This window comes from Theobroma cacao, chromosome 1 (genome assembly GCF_053813885.1).
Source record: "Theobroma cacao isolate CCN51 chromosome 1, ASM5381388v1, whole genome shotgun sequence".
Lineage (NCBI taxonomy): Eukaryota > Viridiplantae > Streptophyta > Magnoliopsida > Malvales > Malvaceae > Theobroma > Theobroma cacao.
The window spans coordinates 36,552,506-36,573,753 of record NC_142639.1 but is presented as its reverse complement, the minus strand read 5'-3'; the positions used below and the strand labels follow the sequence as shown (position 1 = coordinate 36,573,753).

At 36.3% G+C, this 21,248-nt stretch overlaps 3 protein-coding genes across 6 annotated transcripts; 1 reads left to right on the top strand and 2 right to left on the bottom strand.

Moving 5' to 3' along the window:
* Window positions 1–2,061: 2,061 nt before the first annotated feature.
* On the top strand, window positions 2,062–5,666 carry NLA (SPX (SYG1/Pho81/XPR1) domain-containing protein). Of its 2 annotated transcripts, XM_018114019.2 has the most exons (7): window positions 2,285–2,426; window positions 2,645–2,758; window positions 3,170–3,414; window positions 3,524–3,778; window positions 4,335–4,472; window positions 5,123–5,181; window positions 5,397–5,666. In XM_018114019.2, the coding sequence occupies exons 2-7, from the start codon at window positions 2,740–2,742 to the stop codon at window positions 5,500–5,502; spliced, it is 822 nt and encodes a 273-aa protein (XP_017969508.1). In that variant the 5' UTR covers window positions 2,285–2,426; window positions 2,645–2,739; the 3' UTR covers window positions 5,503–5,666. The 2 variants fall into 2 exon arrangements, with proteins under 2 accessions (XP_007050902.1, XP_017969508.1); XM_007050840.3 differs by lacking the exon at window positions 2,645–2,758 and having other exon boundaries at window positions 2,062–2,426.
* Window positions 5,667–5,901: 235 nt separating this feature from the next.
* Window positions 5,902–7,118, bottom strand: LOC18613548 (nucleolar-like protein). The gene is made up of 3 exons (XM_007050839.3): window positions 6,728–7,118; window positions 6,333–6,454; window positions 5,902–6,244 (listed from the first exon to the last, which is right to left on the bottom strand). The coding sequence occupies exons 1-3, from the start codon at window positions 7,068–7,070 to the stop codon at window positions 6,128–6,130; spliced, it is 582 nt and encodes a 193-aa protein (XP_007050901.1). The 5' UTR covers window positions 7,071–7,118; the 3' UTR covers window positions 5,902–6,127.
* Window positions 7,119–7,889: 771 nt separating this feature from the next.
* ABCC4 (multidrug resistance-associated protein 4) lies at window positions 7,890–16,680 on the bottom strand. Of its 3 annotated transcripts, none has more exons than XM_007050835.3 (12): window positions 16,528–16,680; window positions 13,430–15,615; window positions 12,735–13,055; window positions 12,069–12,155; window positions 11,334–11,963; window positions 10,971–11,135; window positions 10,213–10,507; window positions 9,486–9,700; window positions 9,016–9,321; window positions 8,767–8,830; window positions 8,443–8,682; window positions 7,890–8,246 (listed from the first exon to the last, which is right to left on the bottom strand). In XM_007050835.3, the coding sequence occupies exons 2-12, from the start codon at window positions 15,533–15,535 to the stop codon at window positions 8,146–8,148; spliced, it is 4,530 nt and encodes a 1,509-aa protein (XP_007050897.3). In that variant the 5' UTR covers window positions 15,536–15,615; window positions 16,528–16,680; the 3' UTR covers window positions 7,890–8,145. The 3 variants fall into 3 exon arrangements, with proteins under 3 accessions (XP_007050897.3, XP_007050899.3, XP_017981678.2); XM_007050837.3 differs by having other exon boundaries at window positions 16,389–16,616; XM_018126189.2 differs by lacking the exon at window positions 16,528–16,680 and adding an exon at window positions 15,873–16,070.
* Between the last annotated feature and the right edge of the window lie 4,568 nt (window positions 16,681–21,248).

Genomic DNA, 21,248 nt, shown 5'->3' with positions numbered 1-21,248 from the left:
GTAATATGATTGCAATCACATTACATTGCACCTTGCAATGTTATTAAAAATATTTTCACCCTTCAACTTTATTACTTTATTTAAAATATTTTGTAATGTTATAATTAAAATAAAAATATTAAAATAAAATATATAATATAAGAATTATAAATTAAAATAAAATAAAATATAAGAAATTAAAATTTATATAATATAGGTAAAAGAAATGAAAATAAAATATATAATATTATAATAAAAATAAAAATAAAATATATGACATTAAAAATATATTTAAGAGATGATAATATATAAAAATAAAAAATAAAAAATACAAGTATATTAAACTTGTGTTTTAATAAATAGAGGTAATTTTAAAAATTAACATTACAATTTCATAAAAGTATTTGTAAATCAAATGCTGCAATGTTATCTTCTCTGCATTTTAATCATTATTTTGTTTATATATCAAATACAATAATATTATTTTCTCTGCAATCACTTTGCTTGCAATCACATTACTTGTAATCACATTGCATTGTAAAGTATCAAACGCCACCTAATTGTTAGTAGTACATTTTACTTGTTATTATTCTCATTCATTAATTAACAACTTCTTATTATACAAAAATAATAATAATGCTATTAATATATTTGTATATATAAGTTAGTTTTCCTTATCGTTAGCATAAATGAAAGCAATTTAATTTCGAAATAAGAGAGCAATTGCTTCAAAAGTATATTAATAAAAGATCTAACCACTGAGTAATATATGTACCTAAAGTTTTCAAATTTTCATGTAGTTCTTTTTTTTAAAGAATATTTTAGATTTTTAACTAATTACACTAACCGAGTTATTTATAGTTGGTTTCTTTCTTTAAAATTATTGGCTATATCATGTTGGGCTTTTCTTACTCTAATTTACTTCAGTAAATTTGTTTTTGCAAATTAATTAATTTAGGGGGGGCTTTGATTACTCAGAAATGTATGTTTACGTTTTGATTATGTGTATTGTTTGAGAGTTAAAAGACATCTTGAGTGAGAGAGAACTCTCGGGTAATGAATTTTGGGTACGAGGTTGAGAAATATTGATAATTGTAATATTGAAAGTTGGCTAGTGAAATTGTGAAATCTTTTCATAAGGAAAATCTGTGTGTTTTTAATATTTGGATATTTTCTTCTATTTGCTTGATTGGAATTTTTCATAACAAATAGGTGAGAAAGTACTATCATTGAAGTACTAGACAAAAGAGGTAAGTACCAGTTGTTTTATCTCTTACTCCTAATATTAAATATGATGTATTGAATAAAAAATCTTGGCAAAGAGTTTATGATAAATTAAAATAAATTTATATGTTAAAATTCATCACAAATAAATAATGTTTGATAAAAAAATTATATATGTTGAAAATGAAGGGAGGAACATGCTTGAGGGCGTACTTAAACGAAGTTAAAAAATTGATTATTCAATTGTGGAGGTGAAATAATTAAAGAAGATAATAATTTTAATTAATTTTTTTTGCTGAGAAATACGATGTCAAAATTACACCATTGATGATTGATAAAGTACTTTTAAGCATGAACCATGTGACTACTTGCAGAGCATGACAGATTGAAAGGAAAGATGATTTTAGAATAAGGGACAATGATTATGATAAGGGGAATAAAGGTTTCCAAAAATATATATGAATTAATTGGAAGTATAATTAAATGAAATGATAAACGAGCCCTTTAATTAATTTTAAATTGAGATTGTTTTGAATCAAGATCTTTATGGATTTAAATTTTTAACTTTTTTAATTAAATTAAATATGATTGAGTTCAAGCTCAAAGTTTTAAAAAGAATTATTTAATTTGAGTTAATTTTATCAGCTCTGTCAGGAGAAAGGGCGTAAGGATTTATATCGTATTAGCGAAATTGGTAAAAACGAAGTAGCATCGCACTTGATTATCTACGCGGTACGAAACGAAACGAAACTTTCGCATGAAGTAATCGAGAGATTTCCGAGAAAGTTGACTGTTTCCCCCGTCATATTCACACTGTGTCACCATCCCCTGCTGCCCATTAAATACGTTTGCCTTTGCATTTTAAAGAAAACAGAGACAGAAGAAGCTGCCAAAAGATGAGATAAAAACTAGAACTACTCAATCATCAGTTTCATGTCTTCTTAGATTGGCGTTGCAGTCTTTTTCTTTTCTATCTACGTTAGTCGATTGAAATAACCAGCGGCAAAATTTTGTACTGGTTTGGTTTTTTAAGGATAATTATAATTAACCGATGAAGTTCTGCAAGAAATATCAGGAGTACGTGCAAGGACAAGAGAAGAAACTACCTGGGGTTGGTTTCAAGAAGCTTAAGAAGATTTTGAAGAAGTGTAGGAGGGATTTTCAATCCAAGAATGACGTTAATGGGGTTCTTGCCATCCAAACTTGTCCCCAGCATTGCCCAGGTATTGAGACAAAAGTGTTTATGGAACACCTTTTTTTTTTTTTTTCCTTTCCTTTTTTGGATGATTTTTCTGGTTAAATATTCCTTTTTGTTTTCTGGGTTCTTTTCGTTCTTGTCTTCTTTTGCGGTTCTTCAATCCAGAAGGCGATAATGCTGGCCGGCCTTAGTTATATTTATGTGCATCTTTAATATATTTGCATGTTTTCTTGTGGGTAATAGTGACAGCTACCCATGATTTAAGCAATATAAATTGATTCTATGGAGAAGATGCAGCCTTGAGTCCTTGACAACGCTATGTTATTAGCAGTTATACCATGGTTGGAGTTAATGGTGGTAAGTAGTAATTGATTTATTAGACGAAGTAAACAGGTTCATGATAGTACTGTCATCTTTATCTTTTACAGTTTGATACTTTTTATCTTTTGTTATTCCCTTCTAGATTTTTCCTTCTTTTTTTGATCTGGATCTTTCTTTGCGCTTTAAATTTGGTGATTTGAAAGTGGAGTCCTTAGGGGAAAGAAAAATGCAAAGAAGAAAGGTTCTTAGGCCTGGGGAAGCTATTCATTTCTGATTTATCTGCTTTGTCTATAATCTGATATAGTGATATTGAACAAAAAATAAGTTGTTACTTGAATCTTACGCATGTATGTCTGTGAGACTGTTTCGTACTGTTCTTTAAACCTTTTGTTCTCATCTGTATACACTTATGACCTACTCCCTTCCTAATGGAAATTAATTTGCCAGTGTGCGACGGGACCTTCTTCCCTTCCCTTCTCAAGGAAATGTCTGATGTAGTAGGCTGCTTCAATGAGCGCGCACAGAAATTGCTTGAGCTACATCTGGCTTCTGGCTTCAGGAAGTACTTCATTTGGTTCAAAGGCAAGCTGCAAGGAAGCCATGTTGCCTTGATTGAAGAAGGGAAGGACCTGGTAACCTATGCATTGATTAATGCTATTGCAATTCGAAAAATACTGAAGAAATATGATAAGGTATGTTTATTTTACTGTGGAGAATGTGCACTTTTATGGTAATCCGGTGTGGTGGAAAAGATTCTATTCTAGTTCTGCTTAAGTTTATGTGCTTTCAAATGGAATGCAGGTTCATTACTCCAAACAAGGGCAAGCCTTCAGGTCACAAGCACAAAGTATGCACATGGAAATCCTTCAATCACCATGGCTATGTGAGCTTATGGCTTTCCATATCAATTTGAGGGAAACCAAGGTCAAATCAAGGAAGACCCCTGCATTGTTTGAGGGCTGCTACCTCACATTTAATGATGGCAAACCATCCCTGTCTTGTGAACTTTTTGATTCTGTCAAGCTTGACATTGACTTGACTTGCTCTATATGTTTGGTAAGTAGCAAGATTTCAGCTCTTATAGAGGGACACTTTGTGTACCATCTCTCTATTAATCACCAAAATAATTTGCTCCCAAACAAAGTTTAGAAAAGCACATCACCGGGAATTACAAAAGTGAGTTTTAGAATATGATTTTACAGTTTTCTAACTGAAAGATTTGTCAAAAAATGTATCACTAGAAGAAAATAAACGGTATAGAAATATTTTACATTATAAAACTTGCTAAACTTAGTAGTCGCTAATTGGAGTTTTTACACACATTCAGGCTAAGGTAGAGCTTTGGTTTTAGAAAAGAGATCTGATGTTTTCACTCCATGATATAGGATTCTGGATTTTAGTTGGACTTTGAAATAGTAAAAACCCTTCGACATCAAAATCATTAAATCATAATGGAATGCTATCTAGGAACATATGGAAAGCATTTTCTTGGCATTTCAACAGCATCCATAAAAGTTAAAGGAGAGTTTAATAGAAGAAATTATCTTATTTGGATGCTTCATAGCTCTCTTCACTGATTCAAGGCATTTCTTTTTCTTCGTCAATGTAACAGGATACAGTATTTGATCCAGTATCCCTCACTTGTGGGCATATATTCTGCTACATGTGTGCTTGTTCAGCTGCTTCCGTGACTATTGTTGATGGACTAAAAGCAGCGGAGCCAAAAGAAAAATGTCCTCTATGTCGAGAGGTGAGTGTCTACGTTCCATAATTAGTTTCTGAACTAACTTGCCTTTCTGTCTTCGTTCATTCTTTGGATAAAGGGCCTTTCTTTACATAACAGAGAAGCATGTAGTCTAATGCATGGATGCATTCCAATCTCATAAAGTGAACGTTTTTGTGTAGACTAAAAGCTATATTTATTCTGTAATCACATATGATGCTAGAACAACTACTGTCCATCAAGAATTTATTGCAGTTTCTGAAGCTGATTTTAACACTACCAAGCCAAAGTTTCTGTATGTGATTGTACAATCTATAATAAATGAACTAATGATGAGGTTTCCATAGCCCCTCTACCTCTTTCTTGTCATTTGAGATGAAAAGAGATTCTTGTGAGTATGTTTAGAAAGCACTTGCGTGCGAGGCCGTGTCATACTTCTGCTTATTTACTCATATGCCATTCACAGGTATAGGAAATGACTAGGATAAAAAATCTCCTCTGTTGTCATCCCTATTCCCAAGTTTCTTGAGTGACAACTGACGAGTATATCATCTCTTTGTATTGATAACGCACTGAGCAGCAATTAGCACCCTGAACCTTGAGAAGCATGTTCAACATTATTACCATCAGAAGTAATTATTCTTCATTTTTGTAATTTATCTTTGTTCTGACTTCAGGCAGGAGTTTATGAAGGTGCTGTGCATTTGGATGAGCTTAGTATATTATTAAGGAGAAGGTATGTTCCTCTAGCTTCCTTCTTTCTTTAATCGGAACAATGGTTTCTTAACTAGGTTCCTTGTTTCATTTTTTCACAAAATATTTATCTGTGGAAGGGGGAAGTTGCGTGTGGGAAGAGTGACAAATGAATATGTATCATTATGTGTTGCCCCTCTACTAGTGCTTTTGAACCCATTTCCAGGTTCTTACTCGGATCTTGCATTTTTTGAGCAGCTGTCATGAATACTGGGAGCAGCGACTTAAGACAGAAAGAGTGGAGAGAGTTCGGCAGGCAAAGGAACACTGGGAATCCCAGTGTCGGGCATTCATTGGCGCCTGATTAGGCAGCTGTTTCTTTCCGGGTGTAAATCTGTATATGTTTTTATTTTTACTCGTATGTATTCCAAGTGTTTCTATTTCCTATTGTAAATCTACATATTCTTCGAATGAACATTTAATACCAGGTGTCTAAGCTATTGAGATGACGTATTTCTGTTTGCAGTCTCTGAATGTTCGTCGACATGAGACTATTCTCTATGATATGCATGAATCTGAGGATTACCTCACAAGTGGAATGTGGAAATGAATAAGTGAAAACTAGGGATTTCAATGGATGTCACTTGGATCGTTTTCACATTCCTTTCCAATTGAATTTGGCGGTTCACCAATTTCATCTCAACTAACAACTCGATAGATATGCACTTAAGAAGTCAAAGCAGGGCACCTTACCAACGAACTCTTCAAATAAATAATCAGTAACTTTACTTCCTTGCCAAGATGAGAATACAATAATCCAAATTGAAAGTTGAGGGAGGCTACAAGGATCACTGCCGATCCATACAACTTCGAACTAGAAATGAAAAAAAGGGCAAAACTATCCTCTCTTCTCTTTCTTTCTGGTTTTTTTTTTACTTTTGCAATCTCCGGTGTCCTGAGAGATTGGCATGATGCAAAACGAGACATTCTCAGTTAGGTAATATCAAAGGATTTTTATGTCCAAACATATGATATCTCTTGCATAATTTCTCCAGAGTCGCGACCGAATGCTGCATCTTGTTTAATTTTGTATCCATGAACATTGCCTGTAAAAATAAAAGCGTCGATTAGGAAGACTACCATCATAAAAATTACTATTACGACTTCAAATATAGGAAAGAAACACCATCCAACCTGGTAGTCATCGCCATATTTCTCAATCAGCAAGCCAATATGAAGACGTTGCATAGTGGTCAAGGGCTGTAAATGTGTGCTTTTTCCATCTCTTCGCTTCTTCCCTAGTGCTGTTTTTAAGTCTATGAAGGCAAAAGATACAGCATGTCAATAAAACAGTCCGAGAGAGAAACAAGCAAAAAGGTAATGCAACCTTCTAGTTTTTTTACATTATTGTCCTAAAAGGACAATGAAGTTTTATAAAGCGAAATTTCTACAAGCAATTGCCAAAAACTTATGGTTTCATAATAGTATTGAATTCATGGGTTTTTTTTTTTTTACCCAAATACTCAAACCTAAATAGGCCTCAAAATTGAAAGGCAAAAACAGTAGACAAGTGAGGGGGCAAAACTGACCATCTTCTTCGAGATCGCTGCCGGAGTCAATTGGTTCGACCTCATCGGCGGATTTATCATAAGGCGGAGGATGAGGGACTTGAAGGGAATCGCTCTCGACGATATGAGAAGTACGAGAACGGACGCCGAGGAAATTGGGGTTAGAAACGACGCCGAAGGACTTGTAGTTCTGGATGACGCTGGCTTTGTCGTCCCACTTGGAGCGGGCATCCTCGACCTCGACGAGGGAGCGGAGCTTTGGAGGGAGAGTGAAGGATGGTTTGAAGACGTGAGGGTTTTTTCTCGGGAGACCCACTTGCACCTTCGCACGAGATTGCTTGTATTTCCTTCTCGACCTCCCCATTGGATCGCCCTTGCTTCTCTCTCTCTGCGAATCGTTGGCTAGGGTTTTGGCTTGGGTTTTGACATCAGTGTTTCACTCTTAACGATGTCGTTTCATGGCGGGAAGGAAAATGGTGGGGTTCTTGGTTTGGGCTCACGCGTACCTTAAAAGAGGAAGTTGGGCTTCTTAAGAATGGAAGAAAGACAGAGGCCTCTAATTAGTAAAATAATCTTATATTTATTTCACGTCTAATATTTAAAATAATTCTTCAACTGTTAAAAAAAATTAAATAAATTTTAATATTTTTTACTTAATTCAATCAAATAATACATCATTCATTTTGACTAATGACAGTTAGTAATAATAGTTTATTTAACTCAAATAAAAATAAAATTGATTATAAGTAATAAAAAAATAAAAATTTATTTTTAATTTTTTAAATAATTAAAAAAAAATTTAAAACACTCTACCTGAATTTCGGTTGCTATCTGCAATTATAAAATTCTGCTTTTCCTTTTTTTTCATCATCATGAATCAAGAAAATAATACCACTACTCACTAGCATTGGGGAATTCCATGTATCAAATAAAAAATTTACAGAATTAATTAAAATCTTATGATTATGAGCTGTACGGAATTTAATAAATCACTAACTCTAAATATACTATTATTCATTTGTAAAAAACTATAAAGTTCATTTCTAAATGAAACAGGGAAAGCATAACCCTTGAGACGCAATCGCTAGAAGTTTTTGTTTAGCAATATTTTCATTCACTGACAAAAGATCAATAATCTAATATAGAGAAGAAACCTATAAAAAAGGAGTAAGAAAAAGTAGCATACTAAAGAACTACATGATCGTATTGCCTAAGATATAAAGTTACATCTTGTTACATTTTGATTGTAAATAGCAAATTCTTCGAGTTTCAGAAACATAATCCTACTATATCAAGGTACGCTAGGTTCTTTTACTTTTGGTACATCACACTAATTTGTCACCAATCCAATCAGCCAGCAGCAAAATCTTTTGAGTACAGGTCCTCCAGAAGATTTATTGACGTTAGCAGCAAGAGATGCAAGAGAGCAGATTCTTGGCTTATAGTCCAGCTGAGCGGTTGGCATATTCCTGAACCAGTGCTGCAAACAGTGTTGGCCTCTCCAGCAAGCGTGACGGTTTGTCAAATTCTTTTGCCCTTCCTGTGTTGTTAAAGGACAAAAACAGTAGCATTAGCTATAAAATTCGTGACACAAGTTGTACCAATAAATGCTTGGGTTGAAGTCTAATTCATTCCGAGGAGAATTTCCCTTTCAGAACAAATTAGAGCCAAATGAAGCTTGTCATGCTCATGCCAATGACCCGCGGGGTGAAAAAGTAACAGAAAGAAGCACAAACCTGCATCAACAACTAAAACCCGATCACAGTCCATGACTGTGGGTATTCTGTGAGCAATACTGATAATTGTGCAGGCTGCAAAGTCCTCTCTGATGATCCTTTGGATTACGGCATCAGTTTGTGAATCAACCGATGCGGTTGCCTCGTCCATGAACAAAAGCCTGCTGTGCTTTAGCATAACCCTCCCCAAGCACAGAAGCTGCCTCTGCCCCACACTCCAATTGTCGCCATTATCAACCACTGAAAAATCAGAAGGAAAGGATTTTGGTAATTCTCAGGCACTATTCCACTGAATGCACTTGGCAAAAATTGAGAATAACTTACCTAAAGAATCGAGTTTATCAGGTTTTGAAGCCACCACTTCTTTAAGTTGGCAGCGCTCAAGGCTCTGCAAAAATAATTAAAACTTCCATTGAGTGGAAACAACTTCTACTAATATGCATCTGGGTGAGGGGAAACAGGAAAGACAAATTGGAACAACAACTATCAAAAAGATAGGAAGAATGTTTGATTTTTGGCATCCATATATCTGACCCCAAATGGTATTGTTGTTGTTGAGATAACAAAGTTTACCTTCCATATCTCTTCATCTGAAAACTGTCCTACCGGATCAATGTTGCTTCTCACAGTTCCTTCAAAAAGGACAGGTTCTTGAGGAATGATCCCAAAGCGTGACCTAAGATCATGCAGTCCTAGCATGCAGATATCTATACCATCAATTATTATTCTCCCTCCTGTTGGTTCAACCAATCTAAAGAAAACTTGGATTAAAGTTGACTTCCCACTCCCTGTCCGACCAACAATGCCAATCTTCTCACCCCCTTTAATGCTCAGAGTAATGCCCTTAAGCACAAGAGGAGTGCTTGGACGGTATCTAACCTGTTTGCCAAAATCAAAATATCAGCATTACTTCAGTCCTATAAAATCACTGGATATGCAGGCCTTCAGCAATATGCATAAGGGTATTGTAGTATATTCTTTTATTCCATTTTAGCAGAAAGTCTGTAAGAAGTTATAGCCAGGATGGTCTAAAAGCCAGTTACCTGCACGTCTTTGAGCTCAACATTGCCATGGGCAGGCCAATTTGGAGGGGGAAGACGGTCTTCAATATGCCATGCTGCTTCTGGCTGAATATTTGAAAACTGCTTTATTCTTTCAACGGAAACCATCCTATTTTCCACAAAGCAGCTCATATATATGGCCCAGAACAACACACTATTGAGAGACAACCCATATGAGAGAGATAACCCAACATTTTCTGCAATATGCAAAATAAGTCAAGTTTCTACCAGAAATATTATAAAAGATCTTTGATGGCACTAGTTGACATTATTTTACATGTAAGCCTCCTTTTAAGATGAGGTCTGACCTAACTAGAAACTTTTATTCTTGATTTCACTAGGCTAATGGACCATCTGTTAGACATGACAATATTGATTGTAGAAATTAATTTAACCAGAAAATATCATACGATAAAGAAATTAAACCATACCCTAATAATGAGTATCAAATTGATGATCTTTTGATGGCCTTTGACTGAGTAAGGCATACAATATCAACAAATGATCACAAACCAAGTGCTTCAGATAGTAAAATTCAAAAAGCTTTGTTGCATAAATGTTACAAAGTAGTGTGCATTCAGCTGCTTCACTGTACAGCTTAGTATCAGGAAAAAATGACATATATTCAAGTGATCAAATGCTTTGTGGTTTCACATGGAAATCATTAAGAGATCTGGTCTGTGGAACTATGATTGCAGCATACAATTACCTGGCTTTACGATGCTGCTAGGTAACAAGATCATAAACATGGTAGAAAGGCAGAGGACTACACTCCCAATAAGTTCCAAACGGAAGCCCAACCACTCATTGGATCCATTATTGTGGAAATCCAGGCGTAAATTGGAATTAACTCTGTTGACATTTTCCTGACAAAACTCATCCTCCTTTCTAAATGCACGAATTGTCATAACTCCAGAGATGCTTTCAGAGAAGTGATGAATGACAGGAGCTTTAGTGATTGAGTCAAGGCGAGTTAATTCACGAGATGACGCAAGGTAGTATCCCTGCAATTCAAGAGAAATAAATATCATCAAATGGACCTTCTATAATCTCTCGTGATGCAGAAATCAGGTTTTGACACCCATTAATAGGTCAACTACGACATAAGTGGATAAACTAACTGCTGTTCCAAATATAAAGCACGAAAATCTGCAAGCAAGAGGTCAACATTTAACCTTTTTTTTTATGGAACATTTAACCTATTTTGGTGAATGAGAACATGGTCAGATAACATTTGGTCAACACTTGAAGAGAATAGATGGTTGACATTTGCAGTAGAGACCATTTAGAACGACTAATAACATGCCTGGCTAGACACATCGACTTAGGATAGGACAAAGAATTCTTTAAATCTGCAATTGGTGCAGTCATAATATGCTTATTTCATGATCTTTGTCCTATAAGATGTTAGATTGTAATAAACAAAGTAACAAATGCTGAAAAGTATGTGAAATGTAAGATCCGTACCCGATACCAGTAATTCAGCCAAGCAAGTGGAATTATCAAGAATATTGTGGGCCAAGCATATTGACATGTGATAATGAAGATACTGAGAAGTGTAATGTACATAGCAATAGTAATCCCCATAATGAATGGGACGAAGATATCAACATTGGTCTGATCAGTTGATGCCTGTGGATTAAAGAAAGAAGGAATCTGTCAGTCCTAAGATACCATACCATTCTAATCACTTGTTTCTTGGAAATATGACTCCACTCATTTCTTTTCACTTTCATTTTTTGGGCAATAAAATAGAAAAGATAGTAAGAATATGCATATACAGGTATGCTGTGATGAGAAAGTACCACAGTTCACCCTTTGAAACCCTACCCGACTTAAAATTCTTCCTGAAGGTGTGGTATCAAAAAAGGACATAGGGGCGTGCAAGATGCTTTGGAGAATATGCCTGAAAAAGATTTGGGCTGTCTTGAGCCCCATAAGTGTAACAAAAAAGGCTCTGAACACAATCAGCACAACTGACACAGCTGCTATGATGGCATAAACAGAAATGAATCGTGAAGGGTTGAACAAAATTGCACGTTCAGCTGATGTTTCATATGACAGCCAATAATCACCAGCCATTAGAGAAGCTTGCCATGACAGAGAAAATAACAATGCTGCTGCTACTCCCCACCAGCCAAAAGCCTCAGTGCAGTACATTTTATACACATGCAAGCTGACTTTACCAGTTTCCCTCTCTTCATCTTTGATTAACCTAGAATCCCCATTGTCAGTTTTTGGGTGGTCTTGAGACCTATTTTGACCATTTGCACCCCCAAGGTTGAAATCACCCAGAGCAGATTTTGATGTTTTGGGGGAATTTTCGCCAGGCATGGAGTTGCCTGGTTCTACAAGTTCCATGGCTGTTTCATGTGCAGCTACTAGAGCTCCAAAATCCATGCCAGAGTCTAGTAAACTATTGTACTTTCCGGATTGTACTATCATCCCATCTCGCATCACCTGGAATTTACACATGAATTTTTTAGAAACATAGATATTCTTGTACATGAATACACATGCGTGCTTGTGACTTTTCCAGAAAACAGATGATACATGTCCACTTACCAAGATCAGATCAACATTATGCAAGAAGTCTACTTGATGGGTTACAAGCAAAATAGTCTTATCTTTGAGAGCTCCTCTCACACATTCCTGCAGATAAAGCAGATAAAATAAATATAGCAAGATTTCATAAGCAACTACTTCCTATTCTTGTAATTTTCTCATATATGCATTATATTGAAATACTAAATAACTTGACTTCCTATTTTATTATCAAATATAACTTTCTGATAAGCTAATCTGAAGCAGATATGGGACTTATCTATGGAAATCATATTAGCAGCTTCAGGCATATGGGTAATATGGCAACAAATTTAAGCATTCCTAAACATCACTCAAAGAAGAAAAAGAAATGTTTATTGGCAGTAACACTTGGAACCAAGAAAGACTGCTTTTTTTTCCAAAAAAAAAAAGACTTTCTCATCTATTTGGAATAGGTATATTGCCTTTAATTGAATTTCACATGATTTACCATTGTTCTCAAGATATTAAGAATTGAGATTTAGCATATTGATATATCATTTCCACTCATTATCTGTTAATAATATGCAGATTATGCTTTTATATAACAAGCTAGCTACTACATTTCTGAGAACTTATATAATCAAAGGATGCATCATTTCTTTTCAAGAATTGCAAAGCTTGTAAAGGACCAGATAATAATGTCACCTTAAATATGTCTGTCCCTGTATGAGCATCGACAGCACTAAAGACATCATCAAGAAGGTAGATGTCACAATCCTGGTAAACAGCTCTAGCAAGTTGTACTCTTTGCTTCTGGCCACCACTGAGGTTAATTCCACGTTCTCCAATTTCAGTCTGATCACCAAACTCCATCATTTCCAAGTCTTTCTCCAAACAACAAACCCTTATAACTTCCCTGTATTTCTCCCTGTTCATTGGCAAACCAAATAGGATGTTCTCTTGAATTGTCCCATTCTGAATCCAAGATGTTTGAGCTACATATGCAGTTGTCCCACAAAGCTTAACCTGTTGTGGAAACAGCAAGAATTTTATTTAACAATCATTCATCAGTCTATTGCATTGTTTTTGCGGTGTTATTGCATCTTAAACAATCAAGAACTGAGTGAAATTTAAGATGTCTGACTATCAGAAGACCACAAAAATAAATGAATTGGTCCCCTTAATATTCCAATATGAATACTAGAAGCTATTTTAGGGCAAAATGAGAAAAATACATAAATTAACCAAATCCCATTAAGAACTAACCTTGGTATTAGGAAAAAAAAATGCATGTACAACCAACTATCATGAAATGCAAACATTTTGATCAACAAAATCTAAGCACAATGCATAGATAAATGAAGAAAGCAAAGACACAGATTCCTTCTCAGACTTCATACCTTTCCTGAAATTTTGTGCATCTCACCAAGAATTGAAGCCAGAAGAGAAGACTTTCCAGATCCCACAGTCCCAACTATAGCGGTAAGCTCCCCTTTCTTGACCTCGAAATTAATCTTTTTCAGAACCTCCTCTCCATTTTCATCATCCCAGCTAAATGCTCCATTCTTAACTTCTACAGCAATTCCATCATCACAGCCCTCCTGTCTCTCCACTGATGAATCTACCAATTCCTTGCTCATCATGAAAGTATCTAATCTCCCCAATGATATCATTGCTTGTGAAAGTGAGATCATGGACTGTGGGAAGGCCCTTATGGGCTCCTGCAAGATCTTAAAGATAGTTGTTGTTGTGAACACTACCCCTGCATCAAGTCTCACTCCTAAAAAAAGTGCGGTCCCAAATGTGAGGGTTGATATCAGTAATGGCGTTGACCACATTACTATGACATTCCCAGAGATTGAATACAAGAATTTGCTTAGCCATCCAAACTCTGTTTCACGGAAAGATTGGATTCTTTTATTAAAGTGTTCTTCCCACGCCTGGAACTTGATAACCCGCATGTAATTAAGCATTTCATTTGTTGCCTTCATTCTCAAGTCACGATTCTTCATCACGTTGAATTGAAAACGGTTGTTCCTTCTGGTTCCCATTATTACAAAGACAAGAACACCTAGAAGTCCAAGCACAGACGTGACCACTGAAGCACCAAGGTACCTGAACAAAAGCACCAAGGCAACAGCAACTTGCAAAGGAGTCAACCAAATAGAATGGAGCTGTAACATCATATCAGAGAGCTGTTGAGCATCAACAGCCATGTAATTCACAATCTGTCCAACCCCATGAGCCTGACGAGCAGAGCAGGTTAATTTCAATCCTTTCTTGTATAAAGAAGTAATAAGAGTGCAGCGAATGAGCATTCCAAGTTTTTGAGAGTTGAAGTTAAATTGGTGAGTGCTCAACACTTCGACAAACTTAGCAGCAAGGAGAATCAATATAAGGTAATATCCTTCATAAGCAGAGCTTCTTTTCCCTGCAGTGTAATCGACAAAACTTTGGATTAGAACAGGACCAACATACATAACGCAGAGCCGCACGATTGCAAGGAATGCAGTGAAGGCAATTTCCTTCCAAAAGCACCGTAGCAATGTAGTTCGAACAGGGTGCTCGGATTTTTCGTGAGGTTTAGGCCAATTCACTTCAAACAGCTTTGACATCTTCTCGGCCCTATGTTCTGGTGAAAGACTTGGAACTTCATCTATCTTGAGAGGGGATTTATACCCTTTTCTCAACAAAGGATTCATCCAGAGCCAAAAGGCCTTTGATATTACAGAAGCTGAAGCAAAGCCACTCACTTTGGATATGCTCAAAAGTGGTTCATACGACTTGGTTTCTTCTTCATCCATTGCTGCTTCGGGTTCCCTAGTCACTGTTATACCAGTTGACCCTCTAATAGCAACAACAAGAAGAAGAACTGATAATGGAAAAGAAATCAGCGAAACTATATCATCCAACCTCAAATTCTGATCCTGATTTGTTTCAACAGACACCATACGAATGATCCCAGAAGCTGTAAACAATGAAATGATGATAAAATTCGCAATCCAATAAATTCGGAGAGAGAGAGGGTGGTTAACAGCCTCAAATCTCTTCTCATGGATGATTAAGATTGCAATAACCGCATGAGTTATGGCTTGAACCAGCCAAAATATTCCATCAAATTGTTTCAATGGGTTCTGGCTACTTCTACGAAATGTAAGGATGCAGATTATAGTATAACAAAGCGCCAGGACAACCGTTACAATCCAAGATAGTTTGAACCACATGGTAGTTCTGGGAAGGGCCCTGTTGGTTCTTATCAGAGGCTTGTCGATGTCAGAGCTGCCATGGCTGTTGCCTGCGAATCTAGAATAGAGCTTGTGAACCGCAAAGCAAAGTAGAGTGAGCAAGAACAAGAGATCAACAGCAGAGAAAAGAGCTCTCTGAGGACATGGAGAGAGGAAGATGAATCTCAGCCATTGGAATACAACAGGAATGGATGTCTCCCTGGAGGATTGAATCACAGAGGTTGAACAGGAAAGCGAAGTAATCCAAGTAGCGGAAGACATGCTCACTCAATTTGACGTGAAAGTCGACAAAAATCACCCTTCTAGAACTCGATTCCAATCAATATATTTCCTTCCATTCCCTGTACAAATACACCAACATATTACTATGTAACATGTAATACCGTAATAAAGGAATATGATCCAAAAAGATAAGACAAGAAGAAGGCAGTGAAAAGGTTCAAGAAGGAAAAGGTGATGGTGATCAAGTTAAGTCCTCAAAAGGCTAAATCCTACAATATTTGCCAAAAAGAGCTTGACAGGGAAAATGGAAGCAAAACATCAAATCAACTCCAATTTTTTGCTTCACTGGATGGAAAACGAGAGTCTGGAGAAGTACCTTCAAGCTTTTAAGCATTCACAATGAACTTTAACGTGAGGCTAGAAAGAAAAAGGCAGAAGGGAAAGGTAGGAACGAGAGGGACACAGCAGTAGCCTGGTCTCTACGATGAACGAGTGACCGGAGCTCTAAGGCCCACGAAGTCTAAAAACTTTGAAGCGGCTATAGTCAACAGAAAAATAAATATATCGACTACGAAGACAGATTCCTTGCTCTGAAAAAAATAATAATAAATACGGAACACACTGTTGAGATGAATTAAAGGAAAAATACAACTAAGAGAGTAATTTGATAAAGAGTCATGTCAATAAAAAAAAATGAAGAAAGGTTAAAAAAAAGGGTTTTCTTTAAAAAGAAATCAATGAAAACCAGTGAAATAAAAGTAAGTAATAAATCCCATTAAAAGCAATGAAAAGCGATAAAACTTTTATGGAAAAGGAAGAAACCAATCCAAATCGGACCAAAATGATCACAAAACAGTAGCATGCAAAACAAAGAAGAACCATAGAACCAAACCTGGAACACAGTTTCACCAAAAGAAACAAAGAATAAAAAAGAAAAGCCAAACTGAACGTTGCTGCGAGCTTCAGAAGAGAGTTCGGAGAATTTGCACCGTGAAACTACAAAAAGACATCCAACCTGGCCAAGTACTTACTTGACATCCGTTCCACAGGTTTCAAAGGCGCACAAAGATTCTTTCACAGAAACCAAAGCACGTTTGCACATAAGAAAACCGAATGTCTATAAAACGAGAAAAGAGCAGAGATTTAGCTGTTTTATTCGCTGGCGTTTTGTTGACAATTTGGCATTACTACCCGAATTAAAGTTTTTATTTCACTGGACAAAAATCAACGTTGGCCTCCCATATAAGTCGTGGACATATAGGCTAATCGCTATTCAGTGCTGACAGATGCTGACCTTTGGTCCTGACTTTTAATTATTTTTATTTTTACTGTGTTCAGCCTTTTGGCTGCATATTATTTATTAGACTGGTATTTCGGTTTTCTAGCCCCACGTGCGTCGCCAAGCGCGTGGCGTCACTTCCCAGATGGAATTTGCCTGAGTTGGACGGAGGGAGCCAGGGAGGAGTGACGGTGGTCTTAGTGAGCGGGTTTTATTGGGGATTGGTCCATGTTAAGCATTAAATCACACGGTGATCATAAATTCGGTTCGGTGATCATAAATTCGGTTCGGCGATCAGAACCGTTGCCCACCCCCACCCTATCGAGCGGGTTTTGTTCGGGACTGGTCCACCATTAATCAATCACCTGTCAAATCACAAGATGATCAGAAATTCGGTTCACACCCTGTCCACTGCTCCCGCGCACAGCCGAAACTTAAGTTGACTGACTTGATTTTTGGATTGTCAAGTCTGAGCGCGTTTCGATAGAAGATTTACTTTGCGCAATTGAAGTAGAAGAAAACAATATTTCAAAAACAAAAGTAGAAGAAAACAATTTGAATTGCCACGGTGTCTTTGACATGATAGCCGGGGAGAGTGACCCCAATTCATTTATTGCTCACCGCCATCTATCTTTGTCAAGAGTACTTTTCTGTAGGATTGCTAAACTATCAGCTCATGTAGTAAAGAATGTACAAAATTAAAAAACAAAATGCAAATGATTATCTCCCTTCATCTTTCGAACGGGCCGAGAGCATGCGGCTAAATAGGTAAATAAAACAACTGCATTAATTCTTTCCATTAATTACTAATCATTAATTCTATCCATTAAAGACAAACAAAACAACTAATCAAAAGCATAACGTCTCTTAAAATAAAAAATCACTAGTAATTTTAAAGGTTAAACATGTTTTATTTGGGCCGTCAAAGTCAAGAAGCAATTAAAGGAAATTTCCTCATATGGTGAGAAATTCATGCAGACACAGCTCAGCCTGAAATCTTTGGGTCGTAAATTTTGTTGCCTACCCATCCCTATTATTTACTTACCAAATACCCCATTCCCCATCAATCAGGGCTGAATAATCCACCCATTGACTCTCAACAGTATTTGATTTAAAATGCTTTATTTCTGGCACGTGGGTTTGAAATATTAGAAATTAAACCAAACAAAAATAATAATCATACTAGTAAATTATACTTGTGAAGACATCTGAATGTGAAACTACTGAAAAGGCAAGCAAATGGTCACTGATTTCCAAAATAGACTGAGAAAGCACCCTGCACTACTTTCTCTTGTTTACCACTTCCCAATACAATACATCATAGAAGGAAGAAACGTGAAGAAAAGAGATTTTACGAGTGGATTTTTTTGGAGTTGTTAACTGTTTAACTTTATGTCTTTCATTATACTATATTAACAATTATTGTCTATTGACCAAGTCTAACGTTTGTCTTTTGCTCTACATTCTATGTAAAGTACCATGAACTAATCTTGTACCGAATTATAATAAGATAAATTGAATCTTTTATATTTATAAGAGAAATGTTTTTCTTTTAAATATTATAATAACTCATGGTAACACTTTTAAAAATATTTGTTAAGTATTTAAAAAGAAAGATCTTTTAGAAAAAGAATATAAATGTTTCAAGCGTTGTAATGGCTATTAGTAGAATACGTATAAAATCTCATAAACTCTTTATAGAGAGTGAATAGTCAACGGATTGTTAAGCTATCTTACTGGTAAAGATATGTTCATAGCAAATCATATAAGATTGACTCCATGGCCTGACGATGACGTGTCTTGATCCATTTGTAAATAATTTTATATTAATAAAATATTTTTTCCTTTTATGGCTCAATGGTTGCATGTATGGCATTTAGTATGTCTCTTGATTTTGATACGGGTTCTCTTAGTTGAATTTTGTTACTATTATTAATGTTTGATCAAATATAACCGAGTATTGGCTGACTTACGTGGAAACGTCCATTCAAGTGTCATATGGACTATCGCATACTTAGGCGAAGGAGAGTAGTTTTTGACAGTTAGTATCAGAGCACCGACGACATGTGTTGATCTAAAGTGTAAAAATAAATAGTGACCACGCGGAGTGCACCAGAGGACCATAAGAGAATTGATGAGCTAGAGGCCACGGTGGCTGCAGTAAAACCTCATATGGTTCCTTGCAAACAAATAGATGAAATTGAGACAATCTAACGGGAACTATCCAAGATGATTAATACCCTGAGTGATGAGACCATGGATACATTGAGCACTCTCGACGACGAGATTGGAGAATTGAAAGCTTAGGTAAATCTTTTGGTTATTGCTGCAAATAATGCCAATGGAAGTTCAAGAGATCAAGGGAAAAGGGCCAAAGTGCTAGAACCCAAGCGATACGAAGGGGTTAGAGATGTTAAGAAGTTGGAGAACTTTTTTTTTTATATGACACAATATTTTCGAACTGTGCACACGGAGTCGGAGGAAGGCAAAGTGGCGATGGTTTCAACGTATCTTGCAAGGGACGCGAAGTTGTGGGGGCGTTCCAAATTCATCGATGGTGAGTGTCATATCAACATTTGGGTGAACCTATAGCAAGAATTGAATAACCAGTTTTTCCTTAAGAATGTTGAGTATATGGCATGACAGAAGTTGTCAAAGTTGTCACAAACGGGGATCAATGCAAGAGTTTCGTGAGAAACTTATCTACTTTAATGCTAGATATCAGGGATATGATTGAAAAAGATAGACTGTTCTATTTTCTCAAGGGTCTGAAACCATGGGTGAGAATAGAGTTACAACAACAAAGGGTACAAGATGTGATTTTGGCAATGGCGGCTGCTGAGCGCCTTACTGATTATAGTGATAACTCTAACAAAAGGAAAGACCCTCCATCTAGGACTGGTAGCTCTAGCTCAAACAATTAGGTAAAAGTTTTTAGAGTAAATAGACCCTCAAGTGGGGGAAGCGATAAGAGACCACCTACTAGAGACTCACCCCAACCGAGAATAAATAAACCATGAAACTTCAAGCCACGACTACCAATATCTTATTTTCTACGTAAGGAACCTTATCGAGTAGTTGACTGTCTTTACCAAGCAACTCTCAATGCAATATGCACTACCCATGTTGAGACACTTTCACCCCACACCACAGTCGAAGAAGTCGAGGAAGAGACAACATGAATGGGTTTTATTTGTTTCCTCAGCGCCTTACAAGCACAACTAGAAAAGATGGAGAAGGAGCCCCAACGAGGTTTAATGTATGTAAAAGTGTTGTTGAATGAGAAAAGTACCAAAACCATTCACAATGCTCGACACGAGGGCCTCAAACACTTTCATCACTCCAAGAGAGGTAACGAGGTGCGGTCTTAAAGTTAAAAAGAACTTTGGACAGATGAAAGTAGTTAACTCGCTAGCTTCAGCTATTATGGGAAATGTTAAAGACGTAAAGATTAAGATTGGCTCTTGGGAAGGGAAGGTAAACTTGACTGTAGCCACTATAAATGACTTTGATTTTGTCTTAGGCTTGGATTTTATGATGAAAGCACAATCCATCCCTTTCCTTACTGCAAGTTGTTTAATATTTTTTGAAGAACGACCATGTGTGGTACCAATTACAATCCTACCTAAGAGTGAAAAAAAAATGATATCAGGTATATAGTTTAAGAAAGGGATCAAGAAAGGTGAGCCCTCCTAAATGGCCATGCCCATTTACAAAGGCGAAGATAATAGAAATCTAATACCTGAAGAAGTGAAACTGATTTATGAAGAATTTTTAAGATATGATGCTAGGATAACTACTAAGGGTCCTATCACCTCGACGAGTTGTCGATCACGAGCTAGAATTACTTCAAAGAGTTAAGCAGCCTATAAAAGGTCCATACAATATGGCTCCCCTAGAGTTAGCGAAACTAAGAAAATAATTAGATTAGTTGATTCAAGTCGGATTCATCCAACCATCAAAAGCACATTTTGGAGCCCTAATACTTTTTTTGAAGAAGCAAGATGGGAGTTTACGATTATGAATAGATTACTAGGTTTTGAATAAAGTCACAGTTAAAAATAAATATCCTATCTTTCTTATAGCAAATCTCTTTTGACCAGCTAAGTGGTGCAAAGTACTTCTCCAAACTATATTTGAGTTCAGGTTACCATCAAGTAAGAGTAGTTGAGAGAGATGAGTTGAAAACCACCTGTATAAAGCGGTATGGGGCATTTGAATTTCTCGTTATGCCTTTTGGAATAACCAATGCTCTTGCTATCTTTTGCATACTTATAAACCAAGTGTTTCATGATTATCTGGACAAGTTCGTGGTGATTTATTTAGACGATATTGTCGTGTATAGTTCAACTTTAGAGGAGCATCAATGGCACTTGTGGTAAGTCTTCCAAAGGCTACGCGATAACTAGTTATATGTAAAAAGGGATAAATGTGCATTCACTTAAACCCAAGTCCAGTTTCTTGGCCACATAA